Source organism: Artemia sp. Qi Xiang Cuo, chromosome 13 (assembly GCF_049724085.1).
Source record: "Artemia sp. Qi Xiang Cuo chromosome 13, ASM4972408v1, whole genome shotgun sequence".
In the NCBI taxonomy this organism is placed as follows: Eukaryota; Metazoa; Arthropoda; class Branchiopoda; order Anostraca; family Artemiidae; genus Artemia; species Artemia sp. Qi Xiang Cuo.
Window position 1 is genome coordinate 31,422,939 of NC_142806.1, and position 19,355 is coordinate 31,442,293.

The 19,355-nt window shown below is 32.9% G+C and overlaps 1 protein-coding gene across 1 annotated transcript in view; it reads left to right on the top strand.

The window, feature by feature from the left end:
• twz (BTB/POZ domain-containing protein twz) overlaps window positions 1–19,355 on the top strand; it is an 84,507-nt gene that overhangs the window by 17,882 nt on the left and 47,270 nt on the right. Inside the window, exon 3 of the mRNA XM_089098969.1 lies at window positions 10,452–10,695. Within this exon, the coding sequence (XP_088955095.1) occupies window positions 10,452–10,695 (244 nt within the window). The remainder of the gene's footprint in view (window positions 1–10,451; window positions 10,696–19,355) is intronic.

A 19,355-nucleotide genomic window follows, 5' to 3' on the forward strand; every position in this document is an offset into this window, starting at 1 on the left:
GACCTTTGAACTATTTTTAATGAAATGGCTATTATAAAAATTTTATCGGATGGGCTTGGGGAAATAAGAGTGTGTGGGGGGGGGGGGGCTAGTTGCCCTCGGATATCTTTTGAATCTTAAAATTTGAACTAGAACTTTCAATTTCCAATCAAATGATCCCCCTTTGAAGTTTATACGAGCATCCCTTCCATAAGATATATATATGCCCCTTGAGCATTACTCATAACGCCTGCCTCCGGACCCTTGCGGGTTCCGTCGACACATGAATTTTTCTTATCTGACCTTTGAACTATTTTTAATGAAAAGGCTATTATAAAAATTTTATCGGATGGGCTTGGGGGAAAAAGAGTGTGTGTGTGTGTGGGGGGGGGGGGGGCTAGTTGCTCTCGGATATATTTTGAATCTTAAAATTTGAACTAGAATTGTCAATTTCCAATCAAATGAGCCCCCTCTGAAGTTTATACGAGCATCCCTTTCATAAGAACCATATACGCCCCCAGGACAACACTTACAACGCCTATCCCCCGGGCTCTTGGGGGCGTTTTTGTTATCCAATTTTTTAACAATTTCCAAAACACTGGCTATCTCAAAAGTTTTAGCGGACGGGTTTGGGGAAAAAGCGCGTGGGGGGGGGCTAGTTAAACTCTCTTGACTCTTAAAACTTGAACTAGAACTTCCAATTTCCATTCAAATGGGTCCTCTATGAAGTTTGTACAAGCATCCCTTTCATAAGAACCATACATGCCCTTAGGGCATAACGTAGAACGCCTTCCCTTGTGCCCTGGGGTGTTCTATTGACACCAGAGTTTTTCTTATCCGACATTTGAACTATTTTTTTTAACAAGATGTCTATCTCAAAATTTTCATCAGATGGGTTTTGAAAAAGGAGTGGGGGGGGGGGGGATAGCTTCCCTCGGATCTCTTTTGACTATTAAAAAGTGAGCTCGAACTTTCAATATCCAATCAAATGAGCCCTTTATGAAGTTTATACAAGAATCCCTTTCATATGGACAATATATGCTCCAGGGCATAACTTACAACGCCTGCCCCCGAGCCCTGGCGGGTTGTGACGACACCTGAGTTTTTATTATCTGACTTTCGAGAAATTTTTAACTTAATGGCTATCTCAAAATTTTTATTGGATGCATTTGGGGAAAAAGGGGCGTCGGGGGGCTAGTTGCCCTCCAATATATTTTGACTCTAAAAAACTTAACTAGAACTTTCAATTTCCAATCAAATGACGAATCTCTGAATTTTTTACGAGCATCCCTTCAATAATAACCATATATTCCCCCAGGGCATAACTTACAACGCCTGTCCTCGGGCCCTAGGGGGCTGTGTTGGCCCCTGATTTTTCGTTAATGGTCTTTAAACTATTTAAAAAAAACCTATCTCAAAGTTCTTATCGGATGGGTTTGAGGAAAAAAGAGCGTAGAGGGGGGGGGGGCTAGGTGTCATCTAATCTCTTTTGGCTCTTAAAAAGTGAACTAGAATTAGCCCCCTTTGAAGTTTCTATGACGACCTTTTCCATATGAAGTGCCTCTGGGGAAAAAATATAGTAATAAATAATAAAACATTGGAGCCGTATGGCCTATACTATAGGCAACGCTATAGCGTTGCCTCTGATTTATAGCCCAAGAATAAAAGGTATGTTTACATGTAATTTAAATAAACATACTCAGTTTTTTTCTCTTTTCTTCTATGGTTTTCAGCGGATGTTCGCTTTCAGATAAAAAGGAAGCATGGCTTTTTATAGAAATATAATTTTTGACTATAGGTTGCCTCCCTCTCCCCAACGGATAAAAAAACATAATAAAAATGCCAGAATCCAGGACAAAAAAAATGTAACAGGAGCAGTTGAAATTGTCTTGGATTTCTGGTATTTTCGTTGATTTTTATCCATCGAAAATAGGGGGGAATCTATTGTCAAAATTTTTATATCTATAAAAAGCCATGCTTTCAATCTATCTGAAACCTGACGTCCATTAAAAACTATAAAGTAATTGAAGAGAAAAGTAAGAAAAAGAATGTTTATTTACCCAAAAATTCAGATTTAATGGGAGCGCTGGCTCCAATGTTGTGACGTTTGGTGCTGTTTCTAAAAGCTTACTGATCAAAAATCGCAAGCTCACTCGTCAAAAATAGCGAGACTAGGAGATTATCAAAATGAGACGCCATCCTGTTGCTGTGTAAAAGGCTATCGGTCGAACCTAAGACGAACCCAATTGCTAAATTTTCACGGTTTCAAACATTTGCTTTTTCGTAGTTACGGCTTATATATATATATATATATATATATATATATATATATATATATATATATATATATATATATATATATATATATATATATATATATATATATATATATATATATATATATATATATATATATATATATAAATGTATATTAAAAAGTAGGTTGTTTCTCATGGAAAAATGCTAAAATACTAGAAACTAATTCAGAAGATAGGATAGAAAATCGTACTTGTACCATCAGCAAGAAAAGTTCCTATGGCCAAAGGCAATTTCCTTGAACTACTAGAACGTGCTGTCGCTTCGAAAGATAGCTCATTTAAAAATGGGTTACTTCAACAGTAATTAAGGACCCGGGCATTGCCTTGGGATTCTTCGGTCGAGATTGCATCCAAGATAATGATCGTCCTGGAGGAATTCCTTTTATCCCTTAGTTGTATCCTCAGGGCAGTTGACGATAAAATGCGACATTCGCCTCGGGACTTAATAAAACGAGGTATTCCCAAGTTTTTCCTCTAGGGAAGACGCACTTGAGAGCCTTCACCTTGCTTTTAAATTGCTTTTATATTAGTGGTCAAAAATTTCACTGCAATTTTGCATAATTAACGGTTGAATACATTAAAACATAGTCTGATTTTTATTTAGTTGTTTTTGAACATATCACCCTCCCGGGAATCCAAGATTCCTCTTCTCATTTTCAAAAAAAAATCCTCAAGTTCGCTATTTTTATCTGCTTTACCCCCCCCCCCCCCTCGAAATGGATTCCTATTTACCAGCCTCGTCCTCTCCAGGCCTTTTAATGTTGTCTATATGTTATAAATGAATAAACATTTAATATGTAGAATATATTATATAGAGGATTTTCAATTTTAGAGTTCAAACCATATTTTGAGGTTATACGGTACCCTCTTGCGGACAAAATATTAGACTTTTTTTCTAAAACAAAAAGACCTAATTGATTAAGGGCAGGGCCGTCAAGTAAGCGCCACGGTTTTTCCGGCGCCGCTAAATTTATTTGTTCGGTTCAATAAAGACCACGAAAATACTGACGTCTCATCTACATAAATTTTGAACTTGGTCGGTAAACGCAGCAGTTTTACCGACTCCTGCCCTGATTTTAAATATTTTGCCACATTTTTCCATGTGGTTAAATAAACAGCATTAAATAGTGACATGATATGTACCGAAATCTGAATCTCGGTTGTTAAATGCAGTGGTTTTACCGACTCTTGCAGTGATTTTACTTATTGTATTCGAAACGGACATTATGCTAATTTTTGACAAATCAGTCGGTAAAAATAACCAGCCAGTCGGCAAAATCTCTTGCTCCCCCTAAACATTCTGGCTAGTAACGACGCTGATTAAGGGTCCTTCAAAATGAGATTTTACTAATAAATGTACATAGCTAACTCTAATTTTGGGAATTATCTAGTTCCAGACCCATTTATAGTGAAAGTTAGATCCAGGGCTAGTTCAGCCGCAATTCAAGCTGTAATTATTTGAATTTTGTTAAGGTTTAGTCAGCGAGAGTGTAATTATAAGCCTTGGCAAACGGTAAAATTTGATTACAAAAATTAGCTAAATCTCAGTTTTTCATGTTTCTTTTAGTATTTTCATTTTGGTTTTTGAGTGGCATGCTTGAGCAACTCTTTTAAATCTTCTGCACTCATTGCTATACTTGGGTTTGGGACCAGAGTTGACTTGATGGTGTCACTGAAATTTTTTTAAAGAATAGTAACAATTATCTTATTTTCTAGTTATTACTTTTGCCTTGTTTGCTTGATACTTGTCCATTTTTTTCTTTTTTATGTGAATGTTTTTTTTTTTTTGTAGTATAGCATTTCTGTGATTAAGAAGTACTGTATTTCTAAATCAAAATAGTATTTTTTTTGGTAAATGTTTGGGCGAATACAGTTTTTTTTTTTTTAGATTTGTAGCTCTTAACCTCTTTGAATTGATCCTATTTTTACACGTGGGCATGCGAAAACTTGTCTTTTGAAGGTTTGCACGAAACATTGTATTTATTTCTCTTTTATAAATTCTGTTCTTATTTTCAAACATCACATTTAATCTTTCTAAGAATTGCTGCTTATTTTGAAAATAAATAAAAATAGAAAACATATGATAAAATATTTGTGATATGACAAATTACTATATTTGAATGTTTTTTTTTGTTTTTTTTTGTCTGTTTTGGGAAGAAAATCCAAGTTCAGATAATTCTGGTAACTTATCGTATCAAGGTACCAAGGCTGCTAGCGCTGCCTAAGTAAGGATGTATTATTGTGGCTTAAAGTATTCCTTTTTTTTTCTGTCTTTTTTTATCCAAGCCACTTCGCATGGAAAAGTGACTAGAGGTTTAGTTGCCTCTCTTCTAGGTCCTTTTTAGCTGTTCCTCCCTCAACCCCTCAAATACATCCAATCAAAATAATCAGAAGACACAATAGTCGAAAGAACTAATATGCCTCCAGGGATGACATGGTCCCCACAGTCCTGGGGGCAAGGGCTGTAAATTTCACAAGCTATCCAATGTTTACATATAAGTTTTATTATTGGAAAAGGGCGTATATTTAATCCTGGATGTCCTAAAAGCCTAAGGGGATCAAGTTGAAACGTTCAGGATCTATTGAAGGGGATATAGAACTAAATCAAAATTCTATGTGTATCCAGGTTTTCAAAAGGGCGTATCTACAATATCTCAAGAACGACTAAGGACATTGAGTTGAAAATTTTAGGGCATAACGAGGGGGGTGTTGAACCAAATCATAAAGCATTATGTACATCCATGTTGTCAAAAGGTTGTATCTGCAACATCTCAGAAAGGCTGAAGATATCACATTGAAGCTTATAGGGAATGCTGAAGAGGATGTTGAAATGAATCAAAAGAACTAGGTGGGTCAAGGCTATCAAAAGGGTGTGTGCAATATCTCAGGAACTTCTAAAAATATTAATTTTAAACTTAAAGGGAACGTCGTGAGGATATTGCACTAAATAAAAAGCCCTATGTGCATCCAGGTTCTCAAAAGGGTGTGTCTGCAATATCCCAGGAATGGCGTAAATCATTAAGTTAAAACCACAGTTTATAGAATTATCCAGTAAGTTTATCGCAGATCATTTCTGGTCTTCATTCTCGGTGCGAACAAAAAGCTCCACCCACTTATTTCTGCATTAGCAGGTTAGTGGGTTTTTGTCAATCAATGAGAAATGGTTACAAAGTGCATTATTCGTAATTGCGAAAGCAGAAAAAAACTTGGTGAGCCAGCCAAGTTGTTTGCAAGTGTCCCATCTCACAGGTATGACTTAATTTATATAAAAATTATTAATTAATCTATTATTTATATACAGTGGACTCAACTGATCGGCCTATTTAGGATTTTATAAATTAGGGGGCGGGGGGTGGATGAAATTTGTGAAAATAAGGAATTGTTTCTTCTTCTAATAAGTGGTGGAGTAGGTGTGATGGTTTCAGGGGCAGATCCAGGATTTTTTTAGGGGGGGGGGGCGCAAAAGGGGTTGATCCGATAAACTTAAGTTATGAATAAGTTTAATTAACTCAAACTTGCGTTAATTAGCTAAATTACGCCACTTTAGACTACAAAAAGGGGGCACCCCTCGCCCCCCTCTGAATCTACCGCTAGATTATTTATCATTTTTTTTTTCACGTCGTGATATTTATAATATATATTTTATAGATAATACTACTGTCATTTTAAATTAATGTTTTCGTATGAAATGGGCAGACCTTTTCTGAACTTTAAACAATAAACACCTCTGTTTGAAAATCTTTGCACGTGAATTTAGATAGCGATAAGGGTTCCTGATTGAGACCAATTTTAGGACTTGGGTTCTAATTATTGGTTGCTGTGGTAAAAGTTGCCATAATAGCCCTATCCAAGAAAATACCAAACGTCTGTTAAGAAGTGTTTTTCGTAAAATTCTTAGGGGACTTTCAGAAAATTTTATTTCTACTGATCTTAAGTTTAATATGGCCTTTACTTTTCTTTACAAAAAACTTTCTTTTTCGTAAAGTTTTCGTAGTGTATATATATATATATATATATATATATATATATATATATATATATATATATATATATATATATATATATATATATTGGCGTGTACAAACAGCTCCTCTCATTTGATCTGCCATCAGCGGTCCAATTACCCTGGAACACGTATTTTGGCAGAAACTTTCTCAAAATGCTTTTGAAACCAACTTGAGACTTCGAAACCTATTTTTAATTCCTAAAAGCATCTAATAATAACATTACACTACTAACTACCGATTTTCATGTATGTATTGGAATAAATTAATTTAAAATTAGTTTCTTCAAAATTAGTGTTCCAACGTTGAAGCCAAGTTTCGTGTCCAAGAGAAATCTAACTTGTCTACCCGTGAAAAGATCTGATGCCGCTTATGTTTATATCTGCAAAAACGTTCTCTGGAGCACTCGCACCCCGGTCCGGGTTTTTATAATGGGTGAGATAGGGAATGATCATACTGCTAATTCTATAAACTGTGGTTAAAACTTTCAGGGCATGTTGAATCAAATCAAAAGAATCCAGGTTGTCAGATAAGTGTATTTGTGGAATCCCATGAACAGCCGAAAATAATAAGTTGATACTTTCAGGAGCTGTTAAAGGGTATGTTGAACTGATCAATAGAGAATATCTTGAAGGGGGTGTTGCACAAAAGCAATAGATCCTATAGGCATCCAGGTTGTCAAATGAACGTTTCTGCAATATCTCAGCAATTACTAAGGGCATTAAGCTAACCTTTAAGGTTATGTTGAACCAAATCAAAAGACGCTGTGTGCATCCAAGTTGTCAAAAGGGTGTATCTGCGATATCTCACGAAAGACTAATGATATCAAGATGAAAGTTTCAGGGGGTGTTGAAATGGTTGTTGAACTTGATCAAAACACAGTATGTCGATCCAAGCTGTCAAAAGTACGTATTTACGATATCTCAGAAGCGATCAAGGTATTAAGTTGAAATTTTTAGGGCGTGTTATGGGGATGCTGGGCTAAATCCAAATACACTATGCTCATCTAGGTTGTCGAAAGGTGTATTTGGAGTCACTCAGGAATGGCTCAGGGATTAAATTGAAACTTTTAGGGAGTGTTGAAAGGGATTTAGAACCGAATCACAGACACTATGTATGTCTACGTTGTCAAAAAGACGCATCTCCAATATCTCAGGTACAGCTAAGGGTATTAAGTTGAAACTTTCAGGAACAGTTGAAAGGGGTGTTGAGCAAAACCAAATAACACTCTGTGCATCCAAGGTGTCCAAAGGGGGTATCCACAATATCATAAAACTGACTAATAGTACTAAGTTGAAACTTTTAGAGTGTATTCAACTGAATCAATACAAACTATGTGCATTCAGGTCGCTGAAAGAGCCTATCTCCAATATATCAGGGACAACTAAGTTTATTAAGTTGAAACTTTCAGTGAATGTTCAGCGGAATATTGTACTAAATCAAAAGAATTTAAGTGTATCTAGGTCGTCAAATTGCATATCTGCAATATCTCATTAGAAACTTAGGGTGATAAGTTGAAACTTTCAGGGGGAGTTCAAGGGGATGTTGAATTGATTCAAAAGACACTGAATGAAGAAAACACTAATGCCCGTTTCACATTATAGTCACATCTATCGATAAAGAAAGCCAAATATCATGAATGACAAGGCAATTTTCTTGATTTTAGCGTCACACTTAAAAAATTAAAATTGCAAGAAATTAGTTTAAAAGAGTTTGCACCAACAGTAATTTGTGTCAAATCGTTCTCTACTGATACTAAGTATTCTTAATTTTTGTCATATTTCTCTCCCAGATAGAAAAACCGCTGTTCTAAGTTTCCATCTATTCTAGTTATAAAAATTATGCCTTAAACCTTGACTCTGATTGGTCAGTCAAGAAATTTATGTTTGAAAGTTGAACAATATTCAACTCGAGAAATTACGAACGGCGAACGTAATTGGCGCTGTAGTCGTGCGTAATTTTGATTTTATCGACAAGTTTGACTATAATGTGGCACAGGCATAATGGAAAAAATGTGGTTGTTTTGATTCTTTGTGTGAAATATTCTGTTTTCTTATGCTGCTCTGTTTAAAATTTTAGACCATGGAAAAACCTCAATTAAAGTTTCAGAACCAAGACACGATTCTTGGCGGTCTACTATAATTCTTATTTTCCAAACAACAGAGCAGAAGTCTTTTTAATAAATGAACTGAAAATACAATTACATAAGGAAAAAGTTTTTAAAACGAAATATAACAAAATAAGATTCTTCTAACAAAATGATCGATAAACATCCGTTTATATTCATGGTTGTAAAAGGATTGGGGTTAGAATTGCTTCAGCCCTGTAGAGGCCAAAAATCATGCAGATTTACAATTTATTCATTTGAATAATATTCCCCCTCCCAATCAGTCGAAAACTCAATAGCAAAACTATTATTAAAATTTGCCACAAAATTGGGTTCAAAATATAATTAGCAAGCCACAATGTTAATTCTTGAGCAGAAAAACAGACAGAAACTTAGCAAATATTCTTTTAAATTACCATTAATAAAAACAATTTCAATTGAAAACGAGCAGAAACTAACTTAAAGAAAACTTCTCCAAAAAAGAACATTTTACAAAAAAAGTAAAGAGCTACCTTAAACCAAGGACGAGCAGAAATAAAGGCAAGTAATAATTAAACGTCAAAATGAACAGAAATCATTGTCAATGAATAAATGAGATACAAAATGAGCAGTAACTACAATGGCTAATCAACTAAAAGCAACAAAAATGATGGCAAACAGGAGTAACAAACATTTCATTAACAAACATTTTCAAATATTTTCTCGTTAAACATTTTAACGTTAATAAATCCATAATTGCCGATATTTTCGGGAATGAACATTATTATATTTTGAACGGTCTGTCTGCATTTGTCAATTCTTTTCAGTAATATTGATTAGTATGGGAATTGTTTTCTTTTTTTGATATTGTTGAAATTTTTACAAATGAAACCACACTGCCCGAAACGAAAATTGTTTGAAGTAAAGTGCAATAGACTCTCTGGCCTTTAGCTTTAGGGCATTGGTGGCGCTAGCTTTACTTCCGTTTATGGTAATTTTTGTTCGTTTCAGGTGTATTTAACTGCAAACCTGACTGAAAACAACTATAATTTCAGTTCAGTCGGGATCTTCTTTTTTCGTTGGTAGTGATTTCTGTTCATTGTAAGCTTGAATTATTACTTGGTTTTATTTCTGATTTTCGTTGGTTTAATGTAGGTCTTTCTTTTATTTGGAAAAAATCGCTTTTGGAATAAGTTCTTTTTTAAGTTAACTACGCATATAGGCTGCAATGGATAAATTCAACGAAAACTATAAGACAATTTATAGATATCACAATGTATAATTATACAATAATAGTTGTAATAGTAGCTGTAGTAGTTGTTCCTATTGTAGTAGTAGTAGTATCCACACAGTTCCCTTGAGTTAGATCAACATCCCCCTTAAAATGGTCTGAAAGGTTCAAGTTAATACACTAGCCCTTCCTGGGAAATTGCTGCCCTATATATATACAATCCTGTTTCTGATTACATGATATCCCTTTCATAAGAACCTTCAAGAAGTTCTTTAAGAACTACCGACTTCTGTAAATGTTTGCAATTTAGCATGATCCAGTCAAGGACAAGATAAGCAAGAAATATCTTTCCTGTCGGAAAAGGAGTGAGTGGAGATTCCTAATACACTAGTATTTTTAGTTTTTCTACTCATTATATATCCAGTTCTTTGAAATTTTTCCCCTTCGCCATTGTGATGTTAGAAGCATACTATGTGTTGTCTCTTTATTTACATTTATTCTCCCTATTGGAATCACGTACGCTGGAATTTATTTCAGAGGGGGGGCTCGTCAAAATCCCCTGTAAACCGTAAATTAAACAAAATATTTGGATGATTTGCACAAAATACGAATATTTTCGGGACCGCAGTTTTTATGCTCTTTGAATCAGGTGATAAAAGGCGTTCAAACGAGAAGCTTATACATTTATTTATTCATGTTCATCGAAATAGCAATAAAGCCCCAGGCGTTTCAAGCTCGGCATTTGATTTTTTTTAACTTCATGCATCAGTTTGCAAGGTCAAATGTATTTTTGTTTGTTTTTTCACTATTGCTTTATTTTGATTTTATTTTAGGTTCCCAGAGTCAAAACTTGCCAAAATGTTTAATGGCACCATACCCATAGTGTTAGATAGCCTAAAGCAACATTATTTTATTGACAGAGATGGCAAGGCTTTTCGGCATATTCTCAACTACTTGAGAAATAGAAAACTATTTCTACCTCTGGATACAAAAGATATTGATTTGTTAATTGAAGAAGCAAAGTATTATGATATTCAGCGTAAGTATCTCATTACCCAATTACCTCTATTTTCACATGTAAGGGTATAATTTCAGTGTATGTGTTGCAAAAAGAAGGAAGAAGAAGTGCAATACATTTAAGGGGAATCGCTACCCTAAAGAATTTCGCTATCTCTTCCATTATAAACTTTAATAGCTTGTGTGGCCAAACTATTCAGGATTGACTGGGTGGTCTTGCCATAACTTGTATGACTTTGATAAGAGATCTGACTAAAAGACAGAAAACGAAAAGCCGATACCTCTTTTCCCGGAAATCCTACAAATATCATTTTACTTCTCTTGTTTTGTGTCGGAAGTATAAATGTTCGGATTTAGTGAAACTAACATCCTTAAAAAGTGTAAAGTTATTTTTTTTTCGATCGAACGGAGCAGAATTTTGTTTCTAAACTGCAGGAAAGAGTAGTTAGTTAAAACATTCTAGCTTACCTGCTTGGAAAAGATTAAAAATCACCTAAAAAAAAGTGTAGTTGAAGAATTTGACAGCTTGGGAAGTTCTCTGTTGTACTCACAGCCTTGATTAAAATCTTTGCCGACGGATGCATATTATTTATGCTGTAGTACATTGAATACAAAGGTTTTGCTTAACAATCAGTTAGAGATTGTATGGTTTATTTGTTTTAATCTAGCCTCTACTCAGGTTTTCGAACTGTTTACACATTGAAGATCCCCTAATAATGTTTACCAAAATTACTTTGGAAGTTCTCTGTGGTGATGGAATACTTTTGTAACGAGTATGCCGACAAATTATAAAGATACGATAGAAATGGCGAATGAAGATGTACCTGCGTACATTGCTAAACATCTATTAATTTTGGGAAATAGAATAAACTCTTAAATTCTTCATACCAGCCGCATTCACGCTACCTTTGCCAGCCTTGTTTCCGCTCTTAGCATTGGTACCAACAGAAAACTGTTTACCAACGGTAACTTTTGTTATAAATTATTCTGAAAAATTGTTTAATCACTTCGCAAGTAAAAAACAAAAAAAAAATTGTGAGAATAAAAGAATACTATTGTAAACTAGAACAGGTCACCACAGTTGTTGAAGATATAGCCGAAAATTCCGAAGGATTGCTAAGAAATAATTTGTTATCTACTGATATTATTAGAACTTGAGTTGCTGAAATGGCATTCACTAAGGTACTGTTTTGGAACAAAAGTAGCATTAAACCAAACATCCCTCTAATGTTCACACGTTAGCTATTTTTTAACACACCGCCAAAAAAGTTTTCCGAATCCTTGTCTGGGCCCAATTTTCCCATATTAAAATATTTTCAAAGTAGGAAAGACTAAATTAGTATGAACTTATCTCATTAATTGTGTCCTTTCATTTTATCTTAAAATTAGCCCACCTACGATACCCTCACTTTACTGCTCTATTTTTTTCGACAGCTGGATTCTTATTAAATGAAATAAGGTACACACAATGTGTATGGAAAAATTCTAGTAAGATTATTTACCTGTCCCTATACTCAATGCCTTTAGATCCTGTGACGATGAATTATTTGCCTTCATTAATTCTATTTTAGTAGTATGTTAACTTATACTTCTGGGGCGCCCCCGTACCAAACAGGTTTTTCTGGTAGGTAAACAGGTCATTACACTCTTTGTCAAGAGATTAAACCAGTATTGTCTATAACTTAATTTACGTTGGTTAAACTTCCGATGGTTAAGAAAGCGTAACAGGTAATTAAAGTATGAGAAATGGGATGCTATAATTAGAAAGATTTTAAGTTGAAACATTGTGACGTAAAAATAACTCATTTATTTGCTTGCGTGTATAGGAATTCCCATGCTATTTGCTTGCTTGTATTTTGTGTTAAAATAAGTATTTTTTATATCTTTTAAAAGAGCTTTAAGGGGATTGAGAGACTCAGTTGCATAATTCCGTTTGATTTTTCTATAATTGATGGTCATAAAAATCGAAATATTTGAGTTAAATAATTATTTTTTATATATTTTAAAAGATATTTAAGAGATTTGAGAGACTCAGTTGCCTAATTCCGTGTGATTTTTCTTTACTTGATTGTCATTAAAAACGAAATTTTTGTGTTAAATAAGTAGTTTTTTTATCTTTTAAAAGAACTTCAAGGGGTTTGAGAGACTCAGTTGCCTAATTCCGTGTGGTTTTCCTTTACTTGGTGTTAATTAAATTCTAATTTTTTATTATATATATTTTGTTTTGTAACTAATTTTTGAGAAGGACGTGGATTGAGGGCGTCATTCGTATTAGTCAATAGGATTTTTCATTACGTGGTGGGAATTAAAAACGAAATTTTTGTGTTATATAAGTCGTTTTGTAATTATTATAGTACATTCACGGTAATTGTGATTCTAAGTTGCATAATAGAGTGTTATTTTTCTTGTGTTTAGGCTAATTAAAATAGAAATATTTGTTTTCTTTTTGTAGTTAGTTTATCTTTTTATTGATATTTAAGGTGTTTGAGAGACTCAGTTGCCTGATTCCATGTGATTTTTCTTTAATTGGTGGTCATTTGTTGTATCTTTTAAAAGAGCGTTAAGGTGATTGAGAGAGTCTGTTGCAGAATTCTGGGTTATTTTTCTTTACTTTATTGTCATTAAAATCTAAATTTATTTTCTAATTATGGAGTTTTTGTATGTTTTATTTGTGTTTTACGAGGTTTGAGACTCAGTTGCCGATTTCCATGTGATTTTTGCTTACTTGGTAGTCGTTAAAAACCAACTTTTTGTGTTAAATAAGTAGTTTTTTTATCTTTTAAAAGAGCTTTACGGGGATTGAGAGACTCAGTTGCCGGATTCCGTGTGATTTTTCTTTAATTTGTAGTCATTAAAAACGAAATTTTTGTGTCTTAAATAAGTAGTTTTTGTATCTTTTAAAAGAGTTTTACAGGGAGTGAGAGACTCAGTTGCCTAATTTCGTGTGATTTTTCTTTTTTTGGTGGTCATTAAAAACGAATATTTTGTTTTACATAATTAGTTTTTGTATATATTAAAATATATATAAATAGTGTTATATAAACATTATACTCATTAAGAGTGGTTTTCATTTAGTTTGTTGTAAATAAAATATAAATTTTTTCGATAAATCATTATTTTTTTTATCTTTTAAAATAGATTTACGGGGTTTGAGAGACTCAGTTGCCTGATTCCGTGTGGTTTTTCTTTACGTGATGGTCATTAAAAACGAAATTTTTTTTTTAAATAATTATTTTTTGTATGTGTTAAATATGTAGTTTTGTATCTTTTAAAAGAGCTCTACAGGGCTTGAGAGACTGAGTTGCCTAATTCTGTGTTGTTTTTCTTTACTTGGTGGTCATTCAAAATGAAATATTTGTGTTAAATAAGAAGTTGTTTCATATTTTATAATAGCTTTACAGGGATTGAGAGACTCAGTTGCCGGATTCCGTGTGGTATTTCTTTACTTGATGGTCATTAAAAACGAAATTTTTGTGTTAAATAAGTAGTTTTTGTATCTTTTGAAATAGCTTTACGGGGATTGAGAGACTCAGTTGCCGGATTCCGTGTGGTTTTACTTTACTTAGTGGTCATTAAAAACGAAATATTTGTGTTAAATAGGTAGTTTTTGTATCTTTTAAAAGAGCTTAACGGGGATTGAGAGAATCAGTTGCTGGATTCCGTGTGGTTTTTATTTACTTGATTGGCATTAAAAACGAAATTTTTGTGTTAAATAAGTAGTTTTGTATCTTTTAAAAGAGATTTAATGGAATTGAGAGACTCAGTTGTCTGATTCCGTGTGGTTTTTCTTTACTTGTTGGTCATTAAAAACGACATTTTTTGTGTTAAATAAGTAGTTTTTGCATCTTTTAAAAGAGCTTTACGGGGATTGAGAGACTCAGTTTTACCTTGTCACAGTTACATTTTCTTTATTTTTCATAGTTTATTTTGAATTTCTTTCGTCGAAATGCAAGAGTTATAATATTTCAGGAGTTTTTGGTAGTGTTTTAACTTTTAAAAGATACATTTTCTTGATACTTAAAATTTAATTATTAATTTCATTTGCTGAAATGTAAGAGTTGGAATATTTCACTAGTGTTTGGTTGTGGTTTACCTTGTCACAATTACATTTTCTTGATTTATCAAAGTTCATTTTGAATTTCTTTCGTTGAAAAGCAAGAGTTGGAATATTTCAGTAGTGTTTGGTTGTGGTTTACCTTGTCACAGCTACATTTTCTTTTTTTTTCAAAGTTCATTTTGAATTTCATTTGCTGAAATGCCAGAGTTGGAATAGTTCAGTAGTGTTTGGTTGTGATTTACCTTGTCACAGTTACGTTTTCTTGATTTTTCAAAGTTCATTTTGAATTTCTTTCGTTGACACGCTAGTCGTGGACTATATCAGTAGCGTGTGGTTGTGGTTTACCTTGTCACAGTTACATTTTCTTGATTTTTCAAAGTTCATTTTGAATTTCTTTCGTTGAAATGCAAGAGTTGGAATATTTCAGTAGCGTTTGGTTGTGGTTTACCTTGTCACAGTTACATTTTCTTGATTTTTCAAAGTTCATTTTGAATTTCTTTCGCTGAAATCCAAGAGTTGGAATATTTCAGTAGTGTTTGGTTGTGGTTTACCTTGTCACAGTTACATTTTCTTGATTTTTCAAAGTTCATTTTGAATTTCTTTCGTTGAAATGCAAGAGTTGGAATATTTCAGTAGTGTTTGGTTGTGGTTTACCTTGTCACAGTTACATTTTCTTGATTTTTCAAAGTTCATTTTGAATTTCTTTCGTTGAAATGCAAGAGTTGGAATATTGTAGCAGTGTTTTGTCGTGACTCAACTTGTCACAGTTACATTCACTTATCAGTTTAAATTTTATTTTGTATTTCTTTCGCAGAATAACATGGGTTGTAATATTTCAGTTTTCTGTTGTTGTGTTTTAACTTTACACTGTTAATTACTATTGATTTTCCAATGTTCATTTTGAATTTCCATTGTTGTAAATAACTATAAGTTCTAATTAAGTAGATTATGGTTGTGGTTTACCTTTTAAAATTTACATTTTATATATTTTTAAAATTTCATTTTGTATTTCTTTATTTGAAAATCAACAGTTTGAATATTTCAGTACTGTTTGGTTGTGGTTTAGCTTGTCACAATTACATTTTCTTGATTTTTCAAAGTTCAGTTTGAATTTTCTTTCGTTGAAATGCAAGATTTGGATTCTTTATGGTGTCTATGGTTGTTTTTTAAAGTGTCACAGTTAATTTTTATTTATTTTTCAAAGTTCATTTTGAATTTGTATCGTTATAATGCAAGATTTGGAATATTTCAGTAATGTTTGGTTATGGTTTACAATGAAACAGATACATTTTCTTGATTTTTCTAAGTTCATTTTGAATTTCTTTCGCTGAAATGCAAGAGTTGGAATATTTCAGCAGTGTTTGGTTGTGGTTTACCTTGTCACAGTTACATTTTCTTGATTTTTCAAAGTTCATTTTGAATTTCTTTCGTTGAAATGCAAGAGTTGGAATATTTCAGTAGTGTTTGGTTGTGGTTTACCTTGTCACAGTTACATTTTCTTGATTTTTCAAAGTTCATTTTGAATTTCTTTCGTTGAAATGCAAGAGTTTGAATATTTCAGTAGCGTTTGGTTGTGGTTTACCTTGTCACAGTTACATTTTCTTGATTTTTCAAAGTTCGTTTTGAATTTCTTTCGCTTAAATGCAAGAGTTGTAATATTTCAGCAGTGTTTGGTTGTGGTTTACTATGTCACAGTTACATTTTCTTGATTTTTCAAAGTTCATTTTGAATTTCTTTCGCTGAAATGCTTTAGTTTGTATTTTTAATTTTTTTGTTTTTGTTTATTTCAATTGCTCAGGTAACTATTATAGATTTTTCAATTGTTAAATAGTTAATATTTATCTTATATTAAAGATTCTGTATACTACATTAGCGTTTTGTTTTGGTTTAACTTGTCAAAGTTAAATTTTCTTTATTTTTCAAAGTTCATTTTGAATTTCTTTCGCTGAAATGCAAGAGTTGGTCTATTTCAGTAGTGTTTGGTTGTGGTTTACCTTGTCACAGTTAAATTTTCTTGATTTTTCAAAGTTCATTTTGAATTTCTTTCGTTGAAATGCAAGAGTTGGAATATTTCAGTAGTGTTTGGTTGTGGTTTACCTTGTCACAGTTACATTTTCTTGATTTTTCAAAGTTCATTTTGAATTTCTTTCGTTGAAATGCAAGAGTTGGAATATTTCAGTAGTGTTTGGTTGTGGTTTACCTTGTCACAGTTACATTTTCTTGATTTTTCAAAGTTCATTTTGAATTTCTTTCGTTGAAATGCAAGAGTTGGAATATTTCAGTAGTGTTTGGTTGTGGTTTACCTTGTCAGAGTTACATTTTCATGATTTTTCAAAGTTCATTTGAATTTATTTCATTGAAATGCAAGAGTTGGACTATTTGAGTGGTGTCTGCTTATGGATAAACTTTTCGCAGATACAATATATTTATTTTTAAAAGATAATTTCGAAATTATATCTTTTAAATTCAAGACTTGGACTATTTCAGTGGTGTGTGGTTATGGTTTACCTTATCAAAGTTACATTTTCTTGATTTTTCAAAGTTCATTTTGAATTTCTTTCGTTGAAATGCAAGAGTTGGAATATTTCAGTAGTGTTTGGTTGTGGTTTACCTTGTCACAGTTACATTTTCTTGATTTTTCAAAGTTCATTTTGAATTTCTTTCGTTGAAATGCAAGAGTTGGAATATTTCAGTAGTGTTTGGTTGTGGTTTACCTTGTCACACTTACATTTTCATGATTTTTCAAAATTCATTTTGAATTTCATTCATTGAAAAACAAGAGTTGGACTATTTCAGTTGTGTCTTGTTAAGGATAAACAAGTCAAACATACATTCTCATGAATATTCAAAGATAATATTGAATAGCTATCGTAGAAATCAACTATACGTAAATTATAATACTTGTTTCGTTGTTGTTTACCTTGTCACACTTACATTTTCTTGATTTTTCAAAGTTCATTTTGAATTTTTTAGTTGTAATGCAAGATTTGGTATATTTCAGTAGTGTTTGGTTATGGTTTACCTTGTCAAAGGTACATTTTCCTGATTTTTCAAAGTTCATTTTGAATTTCTTTCGTTGAAATGCAAGAGATGGAATATTTCAGTAGTGTTTGGTTATGGTTTACCTTGTCACATTTAAATTTTCATTGCAAGAGTTGGAATATTTCAGCAGTGTTTGCTTGTGGTTTACCCTGTCACAGTTACATGTTCTTGATTTTTCAAAGTTCATTTTGAATCATTCAAGAAACGTGATTAAACACGTTTTTAAACTACATACTATTTGCATGCCTTTCTTGGCACCTTCCAAACGAGTGGGATTCCCTGCTGGTTCCTACACATTGCAAAAGTGAGCAGTACGAAAACTCCACATTTCAACCAGACTGGTTTTTTAGACAACACACCCACAGAGATGACACACACACATAGAAACGAGACACGCACAGACACGACACACAAACAGAGTCATAGTGAGAGAGATATCCAAAAGTTGGGTTGACCTAGGTTCACTTAGAGTGGCGCGCCACTCTAAGTGAACCTAGGTCAACCCAACTTTTTGGATATCTCTCTCACTATGACTGTTTGTGTGTCGTGTCTGTGTGTGTCTCGGGTCTATGTGTGTGTGTCATCTCTGGGGGGGGTTTGTCTAAAAAAACCAGTCTGGTTGAAAATGTGGAGTGTTCGTACTGGTCACTTTTTTTGCAATGTATAGGAACAAGAGGGGAATCACCGCTCGATTGGACAGGTGCCAAGCAAAGGCATGCAAATAGAATGCAGTTTAAAAACGTGTTTAATCTCGTTTCTTGAATGATTCAAAATGAACTTTGACAAATCAATAAAATGTAACTGTGACAGGGTAAACCACAAGCAGACACTACTGAAATATTCCAACTCTTGCATTTCAAGGAAAGAAATTCAAAATGAACTTTGAACAATCAAGAAAATATAACTGTGACAAGGTAAACCACAACTAAACACTACTGAAATAGTACAACTCTTGCATTTCAACGAAAGAAATTAAAAATGAACTTTGAAAAATCAAGAAAATGTAGATGTGACAAGGTAAACCACAACCAAACACTACTGAAATATTCAAACTCTTCCATTTCAACTAAAAAAATTCAAAATCAACTTTTAAAAATCAAGATAATGTAACTTTGACAAGGTACACCACAACAAAACACTAATTAAATTTTCTAACTCGTGATTTTAAAGGAAAGAAATTCGAAATGAACTTTGAATAATCAAGAAAATTTAACTGTGACAATGTAGAACGTAAGAAACCATTTCTGAAATTGTCCAACCACTGCTTTTTAACAAAAACAAATAGCAGCGAACTTTGACCAATCAAGAAAATGTAACTGTGACAAGGTAAACCACAACCAAACACTACTGAAATAGTCCAACTCGTTCATTTAAAATAAATAATTTAAAAATGAAAATTTAAAAATCAAGAAATGTAACTGTGACAAGTTAATCCACGATAATCCAATACAGAAATTTTAAAAATATTTCTCTTATTCGAAATCAAAACATATTTAACATTTTTATCAAAAGATAAAGTACAATAGAAGTTTTAAACAACAACAAAAAAATTCTTAAATAATACATATCGAACTATTCAATGAAAGAAATTCAAATGAACTTAGAAAAATCAAGAAAATGT